General features: G+C 38.0%; 2 protein-coding genes and 1 long non-coding RNA gene across 3 annotated transcripts; all 3 read right to left on the bottom strand.

Moving 5' to 3' along the window:
* Positions 1–4,565: 4,565 nt before the first annotated feature.
* LOC113465818 lies at positions 4,566–5,707 on the bottom strand. Its single transcript, XR_003390417.1, has 2 exons — positions 5,212–5,707; positions 4,566–5,085 (listed from the first exon to the last, which is right to left on the bottom strand). It is a non-coding gene; the product is annotated as an uncharacterized LOC113465818 (long non-coding RNA).
* A 4,476-nt stretch (positions 5,708–10,183) lies between these two features.
* LOC113465756 (uncharacterized protein PB18E9.04c-like) lies at positions 10,184–11,536 on the bottom strand. The gene is made up of 3 exons (XM_026820535.1): positions 11,423–11,536; positions 10,482–10,932; positions 10,184–10,206 (listed from the first exon to the last, which is right to left on the bottom strand). Exons 1-3 carry the CDS (start codon positions 11,534–11,536, stop codon positions 10,184–10,186), a joined length of 588 nt encoding a protein of 195 aa, XP_026676336.1.
* Positions 11,537–12,423: 887 nt separating this feature from the next.
* Positions 12,424–23,859, bottom strand: LOC103505359 (KAT8 regulatory NSL complex subunit 3). The gene is made up of 13 exons (XM_026820531.1): positions 23,735–23,859; positions 22,755–22,889; positions 21,884–21,987; positions 20,645–20,824; positions 19,746–19,915; positions 19,204–19,295; positions 18,578–18,733; positions 18,205–18,360; positions 17,117–17,258; positions 14,212–14,515; positions 13,542–13,689; positions 12,841–13,023; positions 12,424–12,711 (listed from the first exon to the last, which is right to left on the bottom strand). The coding sequence occupies exons 2-13, from the start codon at positions 22,872–22,874 to the stop codon at positions 12,424–12,426; spliced, it is 2,043 nt and encodes a 680-aa protein (XP_026676332.1). The 5' UTR covers positions 22,875–22,889; positions 23,735–23,859.
* Positions 23,860–23,890: the final 31 nt, after the last annotated feature.

The raw sequence follows: 23,890 nt of genomic DNA, 5'->3' as shown, positions 1-23,890 counted from the left end.
CTTCTTTTCAAACATTGTTCATGTTGAGGCTTCTTCTCTCCCCTCAGGTCTCTTCTTCTCCTCTCTCTCTCCTTCATCCTCTGCTCTTCTCCTTCATTCCTCTTCTCTTTTCTCTTCATTCCTCTCTCTTTCTCCTTCCATCCTCTTCTCCTTTCTCCTTCATTCCTCTTCTCCTCTCTTTTCTCCTTTCATTCCTCTTTCTCCTTCTCACTTCCATTCCTCTTCTCCTCCTCCGCCTAAGAAATACAGCGTAGACTATGTTAACATTTTTGAAATCAGTCTTATTTATCAACTCCTCTTCAGCCAAACACATGTCATGTTCATGTGAGGCAAACATTTATACTATACTTTTTATTCTATCTGGTGGATATGGTATCCTTTATTTGTCTCGCCACAGATTTTTTTGTAATAGAATATTTTATTTATTTCTTCTAAAATTCTTTCACCAAGTTCCATAAATAATCTTTTTTCTTGCGCGGTAATACCTTTACTCTGCCCGCTCAAACCATGAACTGTTTTTCTTTTAGGCGCTGTTAAGAACATGTCGTTCGCCGCTACCATAAACTTTGACTAATTAATATTAATAGTTATATTTTTTATTCTCTGAAACAAATTTACTTATTTTTGTAGAGGTGTGTGTGTGTTCATATATTTTAATCTCATTACCTATTGTAGTATTTGTTTGATTATTTATTGTTTATAATTATAAATTGATTTATTTTTTGTTAAATTTACTGATTGTTGAACTAATATTCTGAACAGATTCCTTTCCATTACCCTTTGTACCTCACCATAAATAATGCCAATGTATACTAATATTTTTTATCACATGTCCGTTTGTCCGTCCGTACGACCATTCTAAAAATCTAAATTTCCATGTTCGTTTTTTCTTGTGCAAAAATTTTGCTCGAGACAAAAAATACATATTTTTTTTTTTTTTGCTCTGCCGAATATAATTATATTTTTCCCAGTTTAACTATTTATTCACACCATTCAAAAAAGACGGTAGAAGGTGGAAGGGCAAATATCTTTCTGTATGGATTCATTTGGTATCGGCAGTGCGCCAGGCCATGTTCTGGCCTTAGCATTGTGTTTATTACGCAAACCGGTTCGCCGTTTTTCAACCCGCCATTCCTAAAAATACCAACTACTAATCTCATTAAAATAATATAATATAGAATTGAATTACAGTACATTTATGACTTGAAACAAAATTAATTTTATTTTACTATATATATTATTGTACCTCATGTTTGTTAAGTAGGTAGTGTTTTAGAGGTTTTTCTTTACACATTATACTGTCTCTTATTTCATAGTTTACGATTCCTCATCCAAGTATTATCGACATAATTTGGGAAATATCAAGATGTGTTTACACTCAAGATGGTATGTTTTGGCTCCGAACTTGTTACGTTTTAACATTTGCGCAAATGCGCATAGAATAACGCATTTGCGTTAACATGATGTACCTATGCGTTAGACGTACGTCGGATTGAACAAGTGGTAAACACATCTTTATTTCTCCCATATGAAACTCAGATCTAATGTGATCAAACTAGTTTTAATTGTAAATTTACACTTTAACGTTTACTTAAATACTTAAATTTTCATTTACCTTGTAGATAAAACTTTAAGAGATACTTTATTGCAATTCAATTTATATTTTACTCATTTCTAAAGGAATTTATATTTAATCTTCACTGTTGAAATGTAAGGCTGTTTGTTAAGTTTAAAGTTTCTCAACAATATTTAGGATAAAATTCAGAACCTCGGCCGGAATCAAACCCTGTGAGACTGCTTTTGAAAAGTAAGTACTCGTATGTAATGCAGGATTTGCAGGTTTCAATAATTTATATCCTGGAACAATAGTTGGCCTGGGTTTTTGTGGCTTAGTTCTAACGAAGCCTTTAGTGATGGGGGGCCCCTAGTGACGAGGGGTTTTACCGACCATTCGGCGATAAGCTACCCGCCTTCTCACATTAACCTCACCCAGCCTGAGTGGGACCGGGAAAAGCAAACAACATGCAATTGTCCAGATGACCATCCATGCGGATACCAACCACAACGTTGCTTAACTTCAGTGATTCATTAGAAACTGGTGCATTCAACGTGCCATCGCCGCTGGCTAATTGTATAAATTGGTTGGTTTTCTTACAGAACAGCCCTTCTCTGCACATTCCCCATCAATGTATACCACGGATACAATCTACTGACCCTTGCTCCCCGCCCCAACAGCGCTGGCCCCTGGTGAGAATTACTGGAAGCTGCTTAGTGACGGTCCAGCTTTCTACTGGAATCTTCTTAGTGCTGGCTTTAATGAGAATTGACCCTTCCTTTTCTGTGGCTTTTTACTCAAGGGCATGGGCCCCTGATGTTGCGGCCCTAGATTAGAAACCTATAGGCGCCGTGGAATATATTGTAACCATCTTGTGATTTTGTCAAGCTTGAAAGTTTCACCCTTCCTTCTCTCTTCGATTTCGGGACGATAAGACCATAGCAGTTACAGTTCCCTCTGTCAAACCTCTTTAAAAAAAAACCTCTTGAGAAAAAAAAAATTCACCCTTCGAAAATAAACATTCCATGTCTAGTTAGGTAAAGTAGATATGGATGTCCCGGTATCCGGACATCAATCCCACACTCCCCGTTGCAAAGCTTTTTGCAATGGGCGTCTTTTTGAAGATTTCCCCCTCTTCACACAAAAAAGGAGTATATTTTTTTAGGTAATAGGTGTTTGCGACTATCTTTGTGTGAATTCTTCTTCAGACATGTTTATGTGAGCTTCTCTCTCCCTCAGTCTCTTCTTCTCTCTCTCTCTCCTTCATTCCTCTGCTCTTTCTCCTTCATTCCTCTGCTCTTTCTCCTTCATTCCTCTTCTCTTTCTCCTTCATTCCTCCTCTCTCTCTTTCTCCTTCATTCTTCTTGTCTCTCTTTCTCCTTCATTCTTCTTGTCTCTCTTTCTCCTTCATTCTTCTTCTCTCTTCAATCCCACACTCCCCATTGCAAAGGTTTTTGCAATGGGCGTCTTTTTGAAGATTTCCCCCTCTCCACAAAAAAAAGAAGTATATTTTTTTTATTTAGATTTATTATAGTGTGCCAACATAGAATCATAATGTTATATACACTAAGAAGTATATTTTTTTAGGTAATAGGTGTTTGCGACTATCTTTGTGTGAATTCTTCTTCAGACATGTTCATGTGAGCTTCTCTCTCCCTCAGTCTCTTCTTCTCTCTCTCTCTCTCCTTCATTCCTCTGCTCTTTCTCCTTCATTCCTCTTCTCTTTCTCCTTCATTCCTCTTCTCTTTCTCCTTCATTCCTCTTCTCTTTCTCCTTCATTCCTCTTCTCTTTCTCCTTCATTCCTCTTCTCTCTCTTTCTCCTTCATTCCTCTTCTCCTTCTCCTTCATTCCTCTTCTCTCTCCGCCTAAGAAATAAGCGTAGATATTTAATCATTGTGAAATCTAGTCTATATCAATCCCTCTTCAGCCAAACACAGTCATGTTCATGTGAGGCAAACATTTATACTAATACTTTTTATCTATCCCGGGATAGTACCTTATTTGCCCGCTCACAGATTTTTTTTTTGTAATAGAATATTTTATTTATTTCTTCTAAAAATTCTTTCACAAGTTCCATAAATACTCTTTTTTTTTTGCGGGTAATACCTTTACTTGGCCGCTCAACATGAACTTTTTTCTTTTAGGCGCTGTTAAAACATGTCGTTCGCGCTACCATAAACACAGATTTTTTTTTTGTAATAGAATATTTTATTTATTTCTTCTCAAAATTCTTTCACAAGTTCCATAAATACTCTTTTTTTGCGGTAATACCTCTACTTGGCCACTCAACATGAACTTTTTTTTCTTTTAGGCGCTGTTAAAATATGTCGTTCGCGCTACCATAAACTTTGAACTTATTCATAGATATTATTTTTTATTCTCTGAACAAATTTACTTATTTTTGTACTACCATAAACTTTGAACTTATTCATATTAGATATTATTTTTTATTCTCTGAACAAATTTACTTATTTTTGTAGAGCTACCATAAACTTTGAACTTATTCATATTAGATATTATTTTTTATTCTCTGAACAAATTTACTTATTTTTGTAGAGGTGTGTGTGTGTGTGTGTGTGTTCATATATTTTAATCTCATTACCTATTGTAGTATTTGTTTGATTATTTATTGTTTATAATTATAAATTGATTTATTTTTTGTTAAATTTACTGATTGTTGAACTAATATTCTGAACAGATTCCTTTCCATTACCCTATGTACTTCACCATAAATAATGCCAATGTACGAGTATACTAATATTTTTTTTTATCAGATGTCCGTCCGTACGACCATTCTAAAAATCTAAATTTCCATGTTCGTTTTGTCTTGTGCAAAAATTTTGCTCGAGACAAAAAATACATTTTATTTTTTTGCTCTGCCGAATATAATTATATTATTTCCCAGTCTAACTATTTATTCACACCATTCAAAAGAGACGGTAGAAGGTAGAAGGGCAAATATCTTTCTGTGTGGATTCATTTGGTATCGGCAGTGCGCCAGGCCAAGTTCTGGTGGCCTTAGCATTGTGTTTATTACGCAAACCGGTTCGCCGTTTTTCAACCCGCCTTTCCTAAAAATACCAACTACTAATCTCATTAAAATAATATAATTTATAATTAAATTACAGTACATTTATGACTTGAAACAAAATTAATTTTATTTTAATATATTATTGTACCTCATGTTTGTTAAGTAGGTAGTGTTTTAGAGGTTTTTCTTTACACATTATACTGTCTCTTATTTCATAGTTTACGATTCCTCATGCAAGTATTATCGACATAATTTGGTGAAATATCAAGATGTGTTTACAACTTTACACTCAAGATGGTTTACGTTTTAACATTTGCGCATGGAATAACGCATATGCGTTAATATGATATACCTATGCGTTAGACGTACGTCGGATTGAACAAGTGGAAAACACATCTTTATTTCTCCCATATGAAACTCAGATCTAATGTGATCAAACTAGTTTTAATTGTAAATTTACTCTTTAACGTTTACTTAAATACTTAAATTTTCATTTACCTTGTAGATAAAACTTCCATCTTTATTTCTCCCATATGAAACTCAGATCTAATGTGATCAAACTAGTTTTAATTGTAAATTTACACTTTAACGTTTACTTAAATAGGTACTTAAATTTTCATTTACCTTGTAGATAAAACTTTAAGAGATACTTTATTGCAATTCAATTTATATTTTACTCATTTCTAAAGGAATTTATATTTAATCTTCACTGTTGAAATGTAAGGCTGTTTGTTAAGTTTAAAGTTTTTTAATTCTATTGAAAATATTCGTGATTTATCATCATTGAATTGTGTTTTGTTTTGGATAATGTTTAGCTGAATTAATCATGTTTTTTTTTTTTCATTTTGTTTTGTTTTTTGCCTCCCCGTTTAAATTTCATGAATTAAGTTAAGTAACTTCTCTCTTTTGATGTTTAGTCTCCAAGGTGTGTTTATAAAGGGAACTATAACAACGAAGGTTTTATAGTCCCGAAATTGACAACCTCATCTGTTTAGGATAAAGTTTTCCCCGTGGTGGGAATCGAACCCGCGACCTAGCGCTTACAGGACAGTCGCCCTGCGACGCATTTATCCAGGCTGACGCATTTATGATTTTACTTGAAGATTTTAAGATGCGAAGTTCGATTTTTTCCCCGTGGTGGGAATCGAACCCGCGACCTAGCGCTTACAGGACAGTCGCCCTGCTTTCCAAACTACTAGGCTGACGCATTTATGTTTTTACTTGAAGATTTTAGGATGAAAAGTTCGATCTTTTCCCCGTGGTGGGAATCGAACCCGCGACCTAGCGCTTACAGGACAGTCGCCCTGCTTTCCAAACTACTAGGCTGACGCATTTATGGTTTTACTTGAAGATTTCAAGATGCGAAGTTCGATTAAAACATTAAAAGCTTTTAAAAAAGCTTTAAACGCATCTTGATTTTATTTTTAAACACACCTTGGAATTATTTTGTTCGTTTGTAACTAAAATGTCTAAACATGTTTGATATCATTGGAAAAATAAATATTGGGTATACTATGTATATTGATTATGAAGTTTTTGTTTTCTAGAAAACATTTTGTGATTTCTTCCTTTTTAGTTAGGAACCTTTTTTAGGCCCTTTTACGGCGCTTTCAGGGGAAGCAAAACTTTTTACTTTCCTTATCGCTTATCCTATACCTAGGTAATAAGGAAAGCAATATATTTCTTTTTGAAGTGGTTTCATAAAGAGAATTGTAACAAGGAAGGTTTTGTCATCCCGAAATTGAACAGGAGGACAGGATAGGAGAAAGCCAGCCGTTCCGAGAACGATCCTTATCTCTTTGGAAAAAGTTCATCCTGAGAAAGAAGGCAGGCGCGCTACCACGCTAAGTTAACGAGGCTGCTGGCTGGTGCTATACAAGCGTATCACATTTTTTTTAAAGAGGATACTAAAATGTCTAAACATGTTTGATATCATTGGAAAAATAAATATTGGGTATACTATGTATATTGATTATGAAGTTTTTGTTTTCTAGGAAACATTGTGATTTCTTCCTTTTTAGTTAGGAACCTTTTTTAGGCCCTTTTACGGCGCTTTCAGGGGAAGCAAAACTTTTTACTTTCCTTATCCTATACCTTAGGTAATAAGGAAAGCAATATATTTCTTTTTGAAGTAGTTTCATAAAGAGAATTGTAACAAGGAAGGTTTTGTCATCCCGAAATTGAACAGGAGGACAGGATAGGAGAAAGCCAGCCGTTCCGAGAACGATCCTTATCTCTTTGGAAAAAGTTCATCCTGAGAAAGAAGGCAGGCGCGCTACCACGTTAAGTTAACGAGGCTGGTGGCTGGTGCTATACAAGCGTACCACATTTTTACTTTTTTTTTTGTTTCAAGAGGATTTAACTGTAGGTAATTGCTAGGGTCTTGAGTTCTTGACGTCCCGAAATCAAAGAGAGAAGGAAGACAGGATAGGAGAAAGCCAGCCTAGAGGATGATTTAACTGTAGGTAATTGCTAGGGTCTTGACGTCCCGAAATCAAAGAGAGAAGGAAGACAGGATAGGAGAAAGACAGCCTTTCCGAGAACGACATTATCCGTTCAGGATAAAATCCTCCCCGGGCGGGAGAAACGAAACTTCATGTTAAGGTTTGAAGATTTTTTTTTCTTCAATTTTCCTGCTAAAATTTGAAGTCTTATAATTTGGAAGCGTTTTTTTTGCCCACATTACATCTCTTAGAATTTTAGCTGGAAAAATAAATAATTTTCAAACCTTAACCTAAAGTTTCGTTTCTATTCACCCCACTGTTCCTATTCACCCCGTTTTACTGTATCTATTCTTCTAAGTGGGAAATTCAAACCAGGAAAACTAAAAACATGAATTGTGATGTAATGGTGCTGGTACAAATTATGGGACAAAGTGGGTTTGATGGAACAAAATGGGTACTAAATGATGGGCTTTGGTACAAATTCGCAGCAAAAGTTGTGGTGCTAACTTCACGCACCTCGATTAAATAAGACAGCCATTCCGAGAACGAACCTTATCCGTTCAGGATAAAATCCTCCCCGGGCGGGAGTCGAACCTTATCGCTTACAAGGCAGACTGACTGGCAATAAAATTAAAATGGTAGGTATCAAAATGGGTTAATGTCAAACTATTCTCTCTTCGAAAAGTTTCAAAGTGTTCAAATAAAATCCAACAGAGAGCAGCACAAGTTTCGATTCTCACATCGTTCGGCTGTTTCCGTAGATCTCCGGGTATCTGGCATGAACATGAAATGCGTTCATTTCTGATTTTCAGTTTTGTTTTGCGTTTCTTTTTTGAGTTTTTTGCTTTTTTCAAGCATGAACATGAAATGCGTTCATTTCTGATTTTCAGTTTTGTTTTGCGTTTCTTTTTTGCTTTTTTCTTTTTTCAAGAACCCATGAACATGAAATGCGTTCATTTCTGATTTTCAGTTTTGTTTTGCGTTTCTTTTTTGCTTTTTTCTTTTTTCAAGAACCAACTTGAATTGAACTTTAGAAAGTCGGTTGTTTTATTCTGTAAAGTTTTGTGAATGAATTGAAAGTTTCAACTGCTTTTACTATTAAAGTGTGTGAGTATTCTTACCGCTAGTGTACTCTCGTATTTTATAAATCGGTTTACTTGGGAGAAATTGTTTGGTGTACCCGCGATTACCTACAGAGTTTTTTGATCTTTTTTTTTTGTTTTAGGAGATTTTACGTCCCTTAGGAGACCTACCTACGTAAAATATAGTTTTTTTTCCGGATAATACATAAATGCCTAATTAATTAATTAGTATCTTTATTGAGGCAATAATTTTAACCTAATTTAAATAAGCGGTCAACTTTATTCTGTAAAGTTTTGTGAATGAATTGAAAGTTTCAACTGCTTTTACTATTAAAGTGTGTGAGTATTCTTACCGCTAGTGTACTCGCGTATTTTATAAATCGGTTTACTTGGGAGAAATTGTTTGGTGTACCCGCGATTACCTAAAGAGTTTTTTGATCTTTTTTTTTGTTTTGTTTTAGGAGTTTTAGATTACCTACAGGCAGGTACGTAAAATATAGTTTTTTTTTCCCGGATAATACATAAATGCCTAATTAATTAATTAGTATCTTTATTGAGGCAATAATTTTGACCTAATTAAAATAAGCGGTCAGCGTACCTACCTAATTAATCTACCTACCTACCTAAAATCTGTTTAAAATAATAAAATTTCGTGTTTTTTTTCGGGTCAGTTGTCACTACTATTAAAGTGTGTGAGTATTCTTACCGCTAGTGTACTCTCGTATTTTATAAATCGGTTTACTTGGGAGAAATTGTTTGGTGTACCTACCCGCGATTACCTACAGAGTTTTTTGATCTTTTTTTTTGTTTTGTTTTAGGAGATTTTAGATTACCTACAGGCAGGTACGTAAAATATAGTTTTTTTTCCTGGATAATACATAAATGCCTAATTAATTAATTAGTATCTTTATTGAGGCAATAATTTTGACCTAATTTAAATAAGCGGTCACAGTACCTAATTAATCTACCTACCTAAAATCTTTTGCTGTTTAAAATTATTTCGTGTTTTTTTTTCGGGTCAGTTGTCAGTTGAATCGTTTCGTGTTTGAAGTGTTTTTTCTGTGAGTTAATAAAATCGTGCCCTGTATCGGATTGGATTTATTTGATTCTCGTAAAAGGTGAGTAATAAAGTTGTCATGGAGTGTGAGTTAATAAAATCGTGCCCTGTATCGGATTGGATTTATTTGATTCTCGTAAAAGGTGAGTAATAAAGTTGTCATGGAGTTTTTTTATTTTATTTGAGTTCTGAAATTCTTCAAATTCCTTGTGTGGACCCCGGAGACGAGAATTTGAGAACCTGAAGTTATTTCCACCTGTTGCATTCACACCTCACAGTAGGTACGAGCTACGAGCTATTTACTTGTACCCTGTACTTCTTTTGGTTGTTTTATTTATTAATCCATCTGTGTCTCGGACTTTCAGTCTTCACTTAAATGTAGAAATCAAACAGAAAAGAGGCCCCCGCGGAGGCCTCAAACGGGGCCTATCATGCCCATTTTCTAAAGAATCTAAAGAGATTTGATAGAGGGATCTGTAACTGGCAAGGTAATGTCGCAAAAGCGAAGACAGAAGGAAAACAGGATAGGAAAAAGGCACGAGCTACGAGCTATTTACTTGTACCCTGTACTTCTTTTGGTTGTTTTATTTATTAATCCATCTGTGTCTCGGACTTTCAGTCTTCAGTTAAATGTAGAAATCAAACAGAAAAGAGGCCCCCGCGGAGGCCTCAAACGGGGCCTATCATGCCCCATTTTCTAAAGAGATTTGATAGAGGGATCTGTAACTGGCAAGGTAATGTCGCAAAAGCGAAGACAGAAGGAAAACAGGAAACAGGGCAGGAGAAGGCCGAGAACGAGAACGAACCATCTATTTGGGATAAAATCCTTCTAAAGAAAATACCTAGGTACTTACCTATTTTGCCAGCCTAGTAATTTTGAAGGTAGTCTGCCTTTTAAGAACTGGGTCGCGGGTTCGATTCCCCGCCCGAGACGAACCGTATCCTATCCTTTCAAATAATCTCCGTACAGAGGTATCATCCTCCCGAAATCGACGGTGTTCGTTGTTCTATTTCTATAGTTCATCCAGATCAATGTCTAAACATGTTTGATATCATTGGAAAAATAAATATTGGGTATACTATGTATATTGATTATGAAGTTTTTGTTTTCTAGAAAACATTTTGTGATTTCTTCCTTTTTAGTTAGGAACCTTTTTTAGGCCCTTTTACGGAGCTTTCAGGGGAAGCAAAACTTTTTACTTTCCTTATCGCTTATCCAACCCCTCTCAATACTTCCAATTTAGGTGCTGGGTCAACACGAGAACACCAGAAAGTAACCCGTTGAAATATTTGCAATCGAAAAACGAGTACGATTTTTTGCCGATGGTGAGATTCGAACCCGGGACCACTGGACCAACCGTGCCCCGTGGTTGTGAGGTAACTTACCTGCTGGAGATGAAACGGAGGTGATTTTCACCGGAGATGACACACTAGTGCTAGGAGTAATCCTAGCTATGGTCTTAGTCAGTGGAGGAGGCAGTATAGTAATAGTGGAGGTGGTGGATGGGATAGTGGGGGTTTTCTGAGGTAACTTACCTGCTGGAGATGAAATGGAGGTGATTTTCACTGGAGATGACACACTAGTGCTAGGAGTAATCCTAGCTATGGTCTTAGTCAGTGGAGGAGGCAGTATAGTGGAGGTGGAGGTGGTGGATGGGGGGGTTTTGGAGACGATGGTGATCTGAGGTACGGCACTGAGGGGTGGGGAGAGCTCCTCCACAGATTTACGAGGACTAGTGTCGGATTTCTTAACTTTGGATAGCTGAAAACAAAGGAAAGTTCAGAGACCAGCTAACCAACTGAGCAGCAAGCTTCTTGATTTCTTTGTGATTATAATTAAATAAATAAATTTGAAGTCAAACTGACCAAGAAACGTTTGCTACTTTTGGCTCCATGAATAGATCCCAAAATAATAATTTTGTTTTTTTTTTTTTTTTTTTTTTTTTTTTCAAAAAATTCGAATTTGCACTTGAATTCGTCAACTTCACATTATATCACAGAAACATTGTTAATCTTGTCTTGTAAGCGTTAGGTCGCGGGTTCCACCCCCTAAACGGCTGGCTTTCTCCTATCCTGTGTTTCTTTCTTTCATTTCGGGACGATTAAGACCTCCGTTATTAGTTTTTTTTTACATTGGTAATATGACCTTTGGCCCAACCATACAGCCAGTTATTAGAGTTCTGTCAGTCAAACCTCGTATATAAAGAATGAAAATAATAATAATAAACATTGACACAGAAGTATATGCTCACCTGGTTTAAAGTGGAGGTTCTCAAAATAGTGGGTGCAGTGGAGACCATGATTAGTTGAGGCGTCTTGCTGTTTTCCTTCAGGGACAACTTTTGCTTCTTGGGAGCTGAAAACATTGAGAACAAATTATTGTCGATTCTAAATCTTATGGCAGATTTATGGCCGGAAGATAAGATAAATCTAGAAGGAAAATGATATTATAGAATACAAAATGTTCAAACAGGAATAACGAGATAGATTATTACTGCTGCTTCTTCTTCTTCGCCTCTTCCCATGTTCCTAAGTTTTTTGTCAGCCCCTAATTAGCCCTCGCTTAGTAGGGTGATTGCTTTGGGGTGGCATTTGGTTTTCCCTTCGTACTCAACCTTTGCTATTTCTTTAGCAGGGGAAATTTCAGGCTGGTATTCTGTATCCTCCCTGTGTAAAGTCCACAAGCCAGACAGCAAAGTCCCCCATTGACCCCGCCGGGAATCGAACCCGGGTCTCCCGCGTGCAAGGCGAGCGCAGTGACCACTACGCCATGGGAGCTGATATAACTATCTATCATGAGATTGGTTTGTAGTTCTCCACGCTCTTCTATCGGAAGTCTTCCTCTTCATTTGAGTGTATGATTGACATCCGGAGTATTCCACTATTTGATTTATGTAAGTCGGAGTCGTCCTCTGCCTTGATTTCTGTGCCTCTTTTCTTCTTGAGCCACTACTAATAATATTGATTGATTAACAAATCAATCAATATTATCAATATTAAATCAATCAATAATAATATGATTGATTTTCAGATGAAAGTCCTTGTGCCAAACAGTACAGCAGGTATGATCATAGGAAAGGGAGGCTCATATGTGAAATTGCTACAGGAACAGAGTGGAGCCTATGTACAACTCTCGCAGAAAGCCAAAGAACTGCAGGTAATAATATAATAATGGTACTTATTTATACTGCTCGCATAGGACTGAAAAGTCCCTTTACTCCAGCAGTAGGCGGGAGGCTCATATGTGAAATTGCTACAGGAACAGAGTGGAGCCTATGTACAACTCTCGCAGAAAGCCAAAGAACTGCAGGTGATAGTAGTTCTTCTTCGCTCCCCTTTCTCTCTCCCTCGCCTCCTTCTTCGCTGCTTTCTCCTCTTTCTTCAACGCCCTCTCCTCTTTTTTGCTGGCTTTCTCATCCTTGATCTTCACCACTTCTCCATTCGCTGTGGATGTGGTGATGGTGGTGCTGGTAACTGGAGGTGTAGGACGGGGGGGAGGTGGCATCGTGAGGGCTTTACTGAGAAATGCGCCCACTTCGTTCTGGGGAGAAAAAGAAAAGTGTAGAAGATAAGTGATTTTTTTTTAGACTACATATTCATAATTCAGACTTTAGAGGTAGGACAGGTCCTTTTACTTCAACAAGTGAAGTTTTTTTTAACGGCTTTTCACAAGAAAAGTTCCAGTGGGCTTCAACGCCCTCTCCTCTTTCTTGCTGGCTTTCTCATCCTTGATCTTCACCACTTCTCCATTCCCTGTGGATGTGGTGGTGGTGGTGCTGGTGATAACTGGAGGTGTAGGACGGGAGGGAGGTGGCATCGTCAGGGCTTTACTGAGAAATGCGCCCACTTCGTTCTGGGGAGAAAAAGTATTTAGAATTCAGACTTTAGAGGTAGGACAGGTCCTTTTACTTCAACAAGTGAAGTTTTTTTTAACTGCTTTTCACGAGAAAAGTTCCAGTGGAGTCCAAAATATAACAAGTTTTCCATTAGGTGTCATCTAACATTTTGGCTAAGTTTCGTCAAATTCGTTAAGAGCCAATTCTCAACTCAAAGGTGCTTAGTTCGAATCACGGCTGGATCAGAAATTTTCCGACCAAGCTTTTCCATTCCCATGGTTATGGTCATTCCCATGTTCCAGTGGAGTCCAAAATATAACAAGTTTTCCATTAGGTGTCATCTAACATTTTGGCTAAGTTTCGTCAAATTCGTTAAGAGCCAAATCTCAACTCAAAGGTGCTTAGTTCGAATCACGGCTGGATCAGAAATTTTCCGACCAAGCTTTTCTAGTCCCGGTTATGCTCGAAAAAGGTTTTCGAGGGGGGGAAAAAACTTTTGTAAAACTCATTTCGTTCAAGTATACTTAGTACTTACAATGACAGCTCTATCGACAATATCCTGAGTGACCCGTTCCTGCATCAGATCTAGCTTGGACTTTCTCATCTGATCATCCCCACCTCCCACTACAATAAGTCCTGAGATACATTGCAGTCTACTTCTGAGCTGTTCCATATCTGCCTCACTGAAAATAACAGTCAAATTACATCAAAATAATTAATAACTTTGTGGTAAAGCAGAGAGCTTTTTCACAACGTTAGTGGATATCACAGCATTACTAAGTGCCTCCATTACTATTAATCCTGCTCGTATGATCAATCTTTTTACACTTAATTGTCCTCACGAGGCTGAATGCACCTCGAACTCCAAGCACAGAGCCGAAAAAACTTAGACCCTACCGGGAATTGAACCCACGACCAAGACCTTACAAGGCAGACGGGAGGGAACTCAGTACTGTAAGGTCTTGTCCCGAAAACGAAAAGACAAGGAAGACGGGATAGGAGGAAGCCAGCCGTTCCGAGAACGAACCTTATCCGTTCAGGATAAAATGCGCCTCGGGCGGGAATCGAACCCGCAACCTACCGCTTGCAAGGCAAAGGCGCTACCCTTAGAGCTAGCTAGGCTGGCTTTAATACCTTTGAAAAACTCGAGAAATCTCATTTATCTTTAGAAAAAAAAAAAAATACGAAGTAGGTATCATATTCACCTGGCTGTAGTAGCGCACTGGCCAATGACAAACATCATCGGACACTTGACCTCGAGTATCCGATCCCCCACCTCCCCTCTCCTCCCCTCCACAGTGTCCACCGAGAATCCAATGCACACCACCCCAGCCACGCTCTCGTACAATGCGGCGTGCGCCATGAGACTAGACCCCGCATTGACACCGACTAGGATAATAGGTCGCTTAGAGGATTCGAACTCGGCTCTCGCTTGATGAATACGATAGCGGACTGTGTATAGGAGCTCGTCCAGATAGGTGGCGATCTTCATGCGGTTCTTGTCTTGCTCTGCGCGCGGGGAGATAAGAACAGAATAGTTCAGTAGTGACAGTCTGCTGAAGACGGGTCTAGAGTCAGCTCCCATGGCGTAGCTTCAACGCCCTCTCCTCTTTCTTGCTGGCTTTCTCATCCTTGATCTTCACCACTTCTCCATTCCCTGTGGATGTGGTGGTGGTGGTGGTGCTGGTAACTGGAGGTGTAGGACGGGAGGGAGGTGGCATCGTCAAGGCTTTACTGAGAAATGCGCCCACTTCGTTCTGGGGAGAAAAAGAAAAGTGTAGAAGATGAGTGATTTTTTTAGACTACATATTTAGAATTCAGTCTTTAGAGGTAGGACAGGTCCTTTTACTTCAACAAGTGAAGTTTTTTTTAACTGCTTTTCACAAGAAAAGTTCCAGTGGAGTCCAAAATATAACAAGTTTTCCATTAGGTGTCATCTAACATTTTGGCTAAGTTTCGTCAAATTCGTTAAGAGCCAATTCTCAACTCAAAGGTGCTTAGTTCGAATCACGGCTGGATCAGAAATTTTCCGACCAAGCTTTTCTAGTCCCGGTTATGCTCGAAAAAGGTTTTCGAGGGGGGGAAAAAACTTTTGTAAAACTCATTTCGTTCAAGTATACTTAGTACTTACAATGACAGCTCTATCGACAATATCCTGAGTGACCCGTTCCTGCATCAGATCTAGCTTGGACTTTCTCATCTGATCATCCCCACCTCCCACTACAATAAGTCCTGAGATACATTGCAGTCTACTTCTGAGCTGTTCCATATCTGCCTCACTGAAAATAACAGTCAAATTACATCAAAATAATTAATAACTTTGTGGTAAAGCAGAGAGCTTTTTCACAACGTTAGTGGATATCACAGCATTACTAAGTGCCTCCATTACTATTAATCCTGCTCGTATGATCAATCTTTTTACACTTAATTGTCCTCACGAGGCTGAATGCACCTCGAACTCCAAGCACAGAGCCGAAAAAACTTAGACCCTACCGGGAATTGAACCCACGACCAAGACCTTACAAGGCAGACGCGCTACCAACCAAGCTAACTAGGCTGGCAGGCTGGCTTTTTATTATTATTATTATTATTATTATTTAAAGAGGTTTGATGGAGGGAACTGTAACTGCTAAGGTCTTGTCCCGAAAACGAAAAGACAAGGAAGACGGGATAGGAGGAAGCCAGCCGTTCCGAGAACGAACCTTATCCGTTCAGGATAAAATGCGCCTCGGGCGGGAATCGAACCCGCGGATATCTTTTTTTTCCTGCCATAGAATATACCTTATGTATACTGCCAGAATAGGACTTGCTGAGTTGCTGGCAGTATACACCGGGGTGATGGTCTCTATCTCTACATTCTCTACCCATGTTTAAATGACTCGTCCTGAACACTATTCTACTCACTGTTCAACGTTCCCTGGCCAGGCTCATTAACCAGCCAGCTTAGTTACAATGTGGCTTAGAAGGTAGAGGGTTTGCCTTGTAAGCGCTAGTTTGCGGGTTCGATTTCCGCCCAGGGCGAGCTTTATCCTAAACCGATAAGGCTTTCTCCTATCCTGTCTTCCTTCTCTCTTCGAATTCGGGACGATAAGACCTCCGTTGTTACAGTTCCCTCTATCAAACCTCCTAAAAATATGGAGTAGTAAGAAGCCACCTGTGTGTCAGCTCCCATGGCTTAGTGGTCACTGCGCTCGCCTTGCACGCGGGAGACCCGGGTTCGATTCCCGGCGGGGGCAAGAAATTTTGTATCATGCAAATGATTGATTCCGTGACTGGCTGTTGCGGGGCCCACTCAGCCTCGTGAGGAAAATGAGTAGCTATGGCATATAAATGCGCATAGCGACCGGTGCCAGCATGGTAGGTAAACATTGGATTTTAGGATTATTGAGATATTGGGAAAATCCTACAATGCTGCAGTGAGCACCAAAGTTGTGACGTAATAACACAAACTGCATTTACATTTACATAAATACACTTCTGTGGCCGGCCTTAGATTGAATTTCTGGTTTGTTGGAATGATTTCCTCGACTGTTTTACATTTTCTATTTGAAATGCTTTAGCTTACTTGTAATAATCTTGTCCTGTGTATGTTTAGAGCACATTTTGTTTTCTCGTAGCACCATAATCAAAATCCCTCATTTCATTCCATTCTTTCAAGACTTAGTTATTTTAGTGAGCACCAAAGTTGTGACATAATAACACAAAGAAGCTGCATTTACATTACATTACAAAACGGGTCTAGAATTTGGAACCCAAATGTCCAGTACAACACAAGGTAAATACGTGCGAACTTTAAAGTACAGAAGACCAATTCATTTTGATTCAGTTGAATTTCACAACCAACCTCAGTGGTGTAGTGGTTGGCGCGGCGGACTTTGAATCTGGAGGTTGTTGGTTCAAGTCCAAATATTGATGACTAAAGGCCCGTTCCCACTCACTTGTCGTGATTTCATTAGACTTTTTCCCCGAATGTCCTGTAGGCAATGTAATTTAAATGAGTTCCCACAATAGACAACACGATTTTTTTCCCCCAATGGCAAGTGGGAACAAGCCTTAACACAATTGAAGTAGGTACCATTTCATTGGCAATAATTACAGGAATATACTTACCGGTTTGAAGTGAAGTAATGGGGATCACACTGCCTAGTTCCGTGAGTAAACTAATCCAGTGATGAGTTCTAGAGTTCTGAGGTAAATCATGCAAAGGTTCCGAACCAAGCACTATGAACACCGGAGCTAGGGGTAGCTTGGGCTGAAAAAGAAAAGTGAATTATTAGTTTTGTTGTTCTTGTTGTTGTCTAGTTCCGTGAGTAAACTAATCCAGTGATGAGTTCTAGAGTTCTGAGGTAAATCATGCAAAGGTTCCGAACCAAGCACTATGAACACAGGGGCTAGGGGTAGTTTGGGCTGAAAAAGAAAAGTGAAATTTTAGTTTTGTTGTTGTTGATGGTGTTGGTGTTGATGTTACTGTTGGTGTTGGTGTTGATGTTACTGTTGGTGTTGTTGCTGTTGTTGCTGTTGATGTTGCTGTTGATGTTGGTGTTGTTGATGTTGGTGTTGATGTTACTGTTGGTGTTGTTGCTGTTGATGTTGCTGTTGATGTTGGTGTTGTTGCTGTTGATGTTGGTGTTGTTGCTGTTGATGTTGGTGTTGGTGTTGTTGCTGTAGATGTTGCTGTTGATGTTGTTGATGTTGTTGTTTTCAAATGTCGGAAACTTGGCCATTAGGTCATTCTCCTACGTGCATCCCAATATTTTTCCACGATGTTAGTTGATTATACTAAAGTACGATTTGGTTAGCCTGTAGTTATGCCATTCGGTTATATACCTGCCTCGATGGTGTAGTGGTCAAGACGCTCGCCTGGTAATCAGAAGGGCGTGGATTTAATCTTCTCCTACGTGCATCCCAATATTTTTCCACGATGTTAGTTGATTATACTAAAGTACGATTTGGTTAGCCTGTAGTTATGTCATTCGGTTATATACCTGCCTCGATGGTGTAGTGGTCAAGACGCTCGCCTGGTAATCAGAAGGGCGTGGATTTAATCCCACCCAAGGTATAGAATTTTATTCTCAACATTGTTTGAGAATTTGACCAGTAGTTTTGTCGAAAATAGGTTTTCATACCAATTCGCAGTGAAAAGAGGTCTAATAGCAATGTAGACAAAAGTAAAATTTTATTGATATAGAATCGCTTACCATTTTATGTTGGGATAACATAGGAGCTACCGGGTCCCACGATTTCTTGGTTATGATTTGAGTGATAATATCTATGCCGAGGTTTTTACTCGATAGAGATGCACTACTTAGGTTGATCACTTGATTGACTAGGCTCGGGATTTTGGCATAGAGGACCTGGCGAGAAGAAAAGAGATGTTTTATGTTAAGTAGGAATTTAGTTGGAAAATTCCGGATTTAATCCCACCCAAGGTATAGAATTTTATTCTCAACATTGTTTGAGAATTTGACCAGTAGTTTTGTCGAAAATAGGTTTTCATACCAATTCGCAGTGAAAAGAGGTCTAATAGCAATGTAGACAAAAGTAAAATTTTATTGATATAGAATCGCTTACCATTTTATGTTGGGATAACATAGGAGCTACCGGGTCCCACGATTTCTTGGTTATGATTTGAGTGATAATATCTATGCCGAGGTTTTTACTCGATAGAGATGCACTACTTAGGTTGATCACTTGATTGACTAGGCTCGGGATTTTGGCATAGAGGACCTGGCGAGAAGAAAAGAGATGTTTTATGTTAAGTAGGAATTCAGTTAACTCTAGAACTCACTTGGAAAATTCCGAACAGTAAGATCACTGTAAGGCCTCAAAATCTCAAATAGATCCCTAAAGAAAAAAAATGATCTTGATAAGGCCCCTAAGCAGTTCCTAAAAAAGAGACTGACTAGTAGTTTCAGAGAACAGTAGGACTCAGACAACCTACAGTCCTACAATAACAAAAAAAAAAGCCTCATAAAGTCTCAGAGGAGCCCGAAACCAAATCAATTTTCTCGATGTGTTGAACATCTTGAGAAATTTTTATCCAAATAGTTCAAATTGCATTAAAAAAAAAATCCTCCTTTTTTAATCGAGAAAAATGCTGTTAGTTTCCCACCCATGTGTGGTAGGTATGGGGAAGAGTGTTTTGAGGTTTTAATAATATCCACGAGTCTCGAACCCAGAACCTTGCAATTCCTCACCTGCATTGCTTCCAGATAACACACCAACACTTTCACTGGTGCTCGGTCCACGAGTAATCCATGTAACCACTGTGCCATCTTCAAATTCCAACCTGGAAATGGTAGCAAACTTCACATTAACCTATTTGGACCTGAGAGTCAAAAAGAGTTTCTTTGCCAGCCTAGTTAGCTTAGTTGGTAGCGGTAGCGCGTCTGCCTTGTGAACGCCAGGCCACGGGTTCGATTCCCGCCCGGGGTGGAATTTATCCTGAACGGATAAAGTTCGTTCTCGGAACGGCTGGCTTTCTACTATCCTGTAGTCCTCTCTTCGATTTCGAGACAATAACACTTCAATTGTTAGTTCCTTCAATCAATCCTCGAAAAAAAAGCAAATACAAAAAAACAAACAAATAGGAAAAGTTTTTTTTTTTTTTTTTCATTTTTATTTTTTTATTTTTATTTTTTTATCAAGTAATCCACTTTTGAAAAGTGCAAATTGTCTGACAAATTCTTTCTTGAATGATTCCCATATGTATTTGCTTTTAAAAAAAGGTACTATTTACCTATAGACGTGAACAGTTTCCTCAATCGAGAAGCTGTCTGCTCAATGGTAACTCGTCTCAGAATAGCTTCACTAGAATGTCCTACATGACTCAGACGTGATAGTCTATCATTGTTGAGGATCTTCATGAGCTGAGTGAACGATTTGAAGTGAACTGGGGACCAGTTGGATCTGGAAACAGAAACGAGAGAGTAGATTTTAATCACCTGAATAGTTTTGCATTTATGAAAAAAGAAAGATTTTAAACAACTTGATAGTTTTGGATTTACATAGTTTTATTCACCATAACTCCATTTGCATTGTAAGCACTGGGTCATGGGTTTGATTCCCGCCTGGGGCGTATTTGATCCTAAACAGATAAGGTTTCCTCTGGAATGGCTGGCTTTCTCCTATGCTGTCTTCCTTCTGACTTTGCTTTTGGGATGACAAGACCTTAGCTGTTACATTTCCCTCTATCAAACTTTATGGATGTTTTTTCCAAGAGGTTTAATAAGGGGAATTATAACTGCTAAGGTCCTATTATACTCAAAGCAAAGTCAGAAGGAAGATTTCTTCCCGCTGTTACTCACTTGGGTATAATATCTTCCCACATGTCTTCCGTGTCTTTTTATTCACCATAACTCCATTTGCATTGTAAGCACTGGGTCATGGGTTTGATTCCCGCCTGGGGCGTATTTGATCCTAAACAGATAATGTTTCTTCTGGAATGGCTGGCTTTCTCCTATGCTGTCTTCCTTCTGACTTTGCTTTGGGGATGACAAGACCTTAGCTGTTACATTTCCCTCTATCAAACCTTATTAATTTTTTTCCAAGAGGTTTGATAAGGGGAATTATAACTGCTAAGGTCCTATTATACTCAAAGCAAAGTCAGAAGGAAGATTTCTTCCCCCTGTTACTCACTTGGGTATAATATCTTCCCACATGTCTTCCGTGTCTGCTTTGTCCGGGTTGGTAGGTCTGTAGATCTCTATCAGCTTCTCACACTCATCCAGTAGTCTGTTAGCCACTGCCGTGTCCACCAGCGGTTCATCCTCTTTGACTTCATCGACATCCACATCTTCATCTCGGACATCATCAGAACTGAAATAAAAAAGAAAAATTATTTTTCGTCAGTGGCATAGCGTCCATGTAGGGCGTGTATGGCGGCCATACACTCAAAATTTACTCAAATACCCTTAAATATTGACTTTAAATATTTATGAAGAAGCATGTGCATTTGTGCATGACTTATGTAGTAATGTGCATGGTGATGGAAATTAGTGCCCTACACACCTTACACTTGACTTTAGACCATGCTACGCCACTGTTTTTCGTTCTTATTTTTTTTCTTTTTCTTCCTTCCTCTTCTTCTTCATTTAAGCTAACCAATCTTAGACCACAAAAATTCTGCAACACCAGACAATAACTTCAGTGAAGTATTTATTTTTTCTTCCTTCCTTCCTCTTCTTCTTCATTTAAGCTTTAAGCTAACCAATCTTAGACCACAAAATTTCTGCAACACCAGACAATAACTTCAGTGAAGTATTTATTTTCAATTGAAATTTAAGTATTCTTTCCCCTGAGCCCTTCTTCTAAAAGATGCTCCCCCATGGGACAGATTTCCAAAGGAATTACCTATTGATAATGCTCTGTTTATTAACCAGTCACAGGCTGGCAATTTATATATTTGTTTTAATAAATGTTTCAATGACAAGTTGTCTACAAAATTTCTGCAACACCAGACAATAACTTCAGTGAAGTATTTATTTTCAATTGAAATTTAAGTATTCTTTCCCCTGAGCCCTTCTTACAAAAGATGCTCCCCCATCAGAGAGATTTCCAAAGGAATTACTTATTGATTATGCTCTGTTTATTAACCAGTCACAGGCTGGCAATTTATATATTTATTTTAGTAAATGTTTCATTGACAACCAAGTTTATCTGCCACAAACATGTCATTTGTAAACTGAAAAACACTATACTAATAGTACCTATTGATAATGCTCTGTTTATTAACCAGTCACAGGCTGGCAATTTATATATTTGTTTTAATAAATGTTTCAATGACAAGTTGTCATCGACAACCAAGTTTATCTGCCACAAACATGTCATTTGTAAACTGAAAAACACTAGGTATACTACTAGAGTGTTTATTTTTACCTTTCTAGATCATAAGCATAGAATAGCTTCCTAGTAGGGAGAGGTACTGAGAGATCATTGATACCCTTCTGTCTGGTGTAGGCATGCTCTCCATACAATGCATCCTGGAATAAAACAGGGAACAGTAAAAACACATTGGCCAGAAAAAGTACATTAAAGAAAAAAAATGGACATTTCCTTGCAGAGATTTTTTTTTTTTTCATTAGCACAATCAGGTTTGAATGTTTTTGGAGTGTAGCTTTAATTAGGTAATCTCTGACCCTGTAGTAACAGTGGCTTTAAATTTAGGAAACAACGTAGGCCCTAGAATTAATGTGCTCCTCCTCTAATCACACAACAGTCAAAATATTTTTACTGCTATCCAAATCACAATATGCTCACTCCCATAAAATAAGCAGTACACATATTTAATTGACTGTTGAATGTACTGATTAGAGCACCAAAACCAGATCATTGATGCCCTTCTGTCTGGTGTAGGCATGCTCTCCATACAATGCATCCTGGAATAAAACAGGGAACAGTAAAAACACATTGGGCAGAAAAAAAAAAAAAATGGACATTTCCTTGCAGAGATATTTTTATTTATTAATTTTTTCATTACCACAGTCAGGTTTAAATGTTTTTGAAGTCTAGCTTTAATTAGGTAATCTCTGACCCTGTGGTAACAGTGGCTTTAAATTTAGGAATTAAAGTAGGCCTTAGAAATAATGTGCTTCTCCTCTAATTACACAACAGTCAAAATATTTTTACTGCTATCCAAATCACAATATGCTCACTCCCATAAAATAAGCAGTACACATATTTGATTGACTGTTGAATGTACTGATTAGAGCACCAAAACTATAGTGGTAATAAACATAAATCAACTCACATATCCCAATCCAGCCAATGATCTTATTTTGCGGATCAACTCAAAATCTCCATCGTTCACTTCAGGTTCTTCTTTTTGATCTTTCAATGGCTCTGTTCCTATGAGTTGACTTGACAACATTATGCGTGGATGAAACTGAAACAGATAGGTAAATCAATTTATAATGAAAATGCTATAAGTACAGCAGTACGTTCTTTTTGATCTTTCAATGGCTCTGTTCCTATGAGTTGACTTGACAACATTATGCTTGGATGAAACTGAAACAGATAGGTAAATCAAATTATAATGAAAATGCTATAAGTACAGCAGTACATTGAATATTTTTTTAATTGTTTCTCCCTCATTACCATTCTTTTTGATCTTTCAATGGCTCTGTTCCTATGAGTTGACTTGACAACATTATGCTTGGATGAAACTGAAACAGATAGGTAAATCAATTTATAATGAAAATGCTATAAGTTCAGCAGTACATTGAATATTTTTTAATTGTTTCTCCCTCATTACCTGTCTAAGTTGATGGCTTAAAATGTGGGATGAGACTGGATCTTGGCCTTGCACTGCTGTGTACCTGAATGAAAAAAAATCTAAAAATAATGTTTACCCAGTTTAACTGTACTTCATCCCAAGTTAGCAGAATCTATAGATGCTCGATATTTAGCACAATGTGGGAAACAAGGATTGATGTCTTTTAACAGAGTCCAAATTTGACCGAGAGGAGTGTGAGGTTATAAACTCATGGGGATCTACTTTTTCATTGCCGTGATATTTAGCACAATGTGGGAAACAAGGATTGATGTCTTTTAACAGAGTCCAAATTTGACCGAGAGGAGTGTGAGGTTATAAACTCATGAGGATCTACTTTTTCATTGCCGTAGCTTCAGAGTAATTACTGAAAATCTTAGTATAAATCAAAGGGCACAAGGCATGAGTGTACAAAAAAAGGACCGTATCCAAGTAGTGAGTACAAGGATCCTGCTTACCTGAAGTTCTACGCTAGATTTTTGGTTGCATCATACAGCGACTTTCAATTTCGTATTTGCCTGTTTTTGAAAGTTTTGTGGATACTCCTCTGGATTTTCTGATCGAAAAATAACTGAATTGATACGACTTTCAATTTCGTATTTGCCTGTTTTTGA

This window comes from Diaphorina citri, unplaced genomic scaffold (assembly GCF_000475195.1).
Source record: "Diaphorina citri unplaced genomic scaffold, Diaci psyllid genome assembly version 1.1 scaffold9, whole genome shotgun sequence".
In the NCBI taxonomy this organism is placed as follows: Eukaryota; Metazoa; Arthropoda; class Insecta; order Hemiptera; family Psyllidae; genus Diaphorina; species Diaphorina citri.
This window is presented reverse-complemented; position numbering and strand designations above follow the sequence as displayed.

Coding starts and splice junctions, on each gene's coding strand:
- LOC113465756 (XM_026820535.1), bottom strand. CDS start 11,536: ATGTTTTCAGCTCCCAAGAAGCAAAAGTTGTCCCTGAAGGAAAACAGC. Junction 10,933..11,422: donor GAACCTCCACTTTAAACCAG/GTGAGCATATAC, acceptor CTTTGTTTTCAG/CTATCCAAAGTTAAGAAATC. Junction 10,207..10,481: donor CTCACCATCGGCAAAAAATC/GTACTCGTTTTT, acceptor AAACATGTTTAG/ACATTGATCTGGATGAACTA.
- LOC103505359 (XM_026820531.1), bottom strand. CDS start 22,874: ATGTTGTCAAGTCAACTCATAGGAACAGAGCCATTGAAAGATCAAAAA. Junction 18,361..18,577: donor TGTTATCCCAACATAAAATG/GTAAGCGATTCT, acceptor TCTTCTCGCCAG/GTCCTCTATGCCAAAATCCC. Junction 14,516..17,116: donor CATTACTTCACTTCAAACCG/GTAAGTATATTC, acceptor CCCCGCGCGCAG/AGCAAGACAAGAACCGCATG.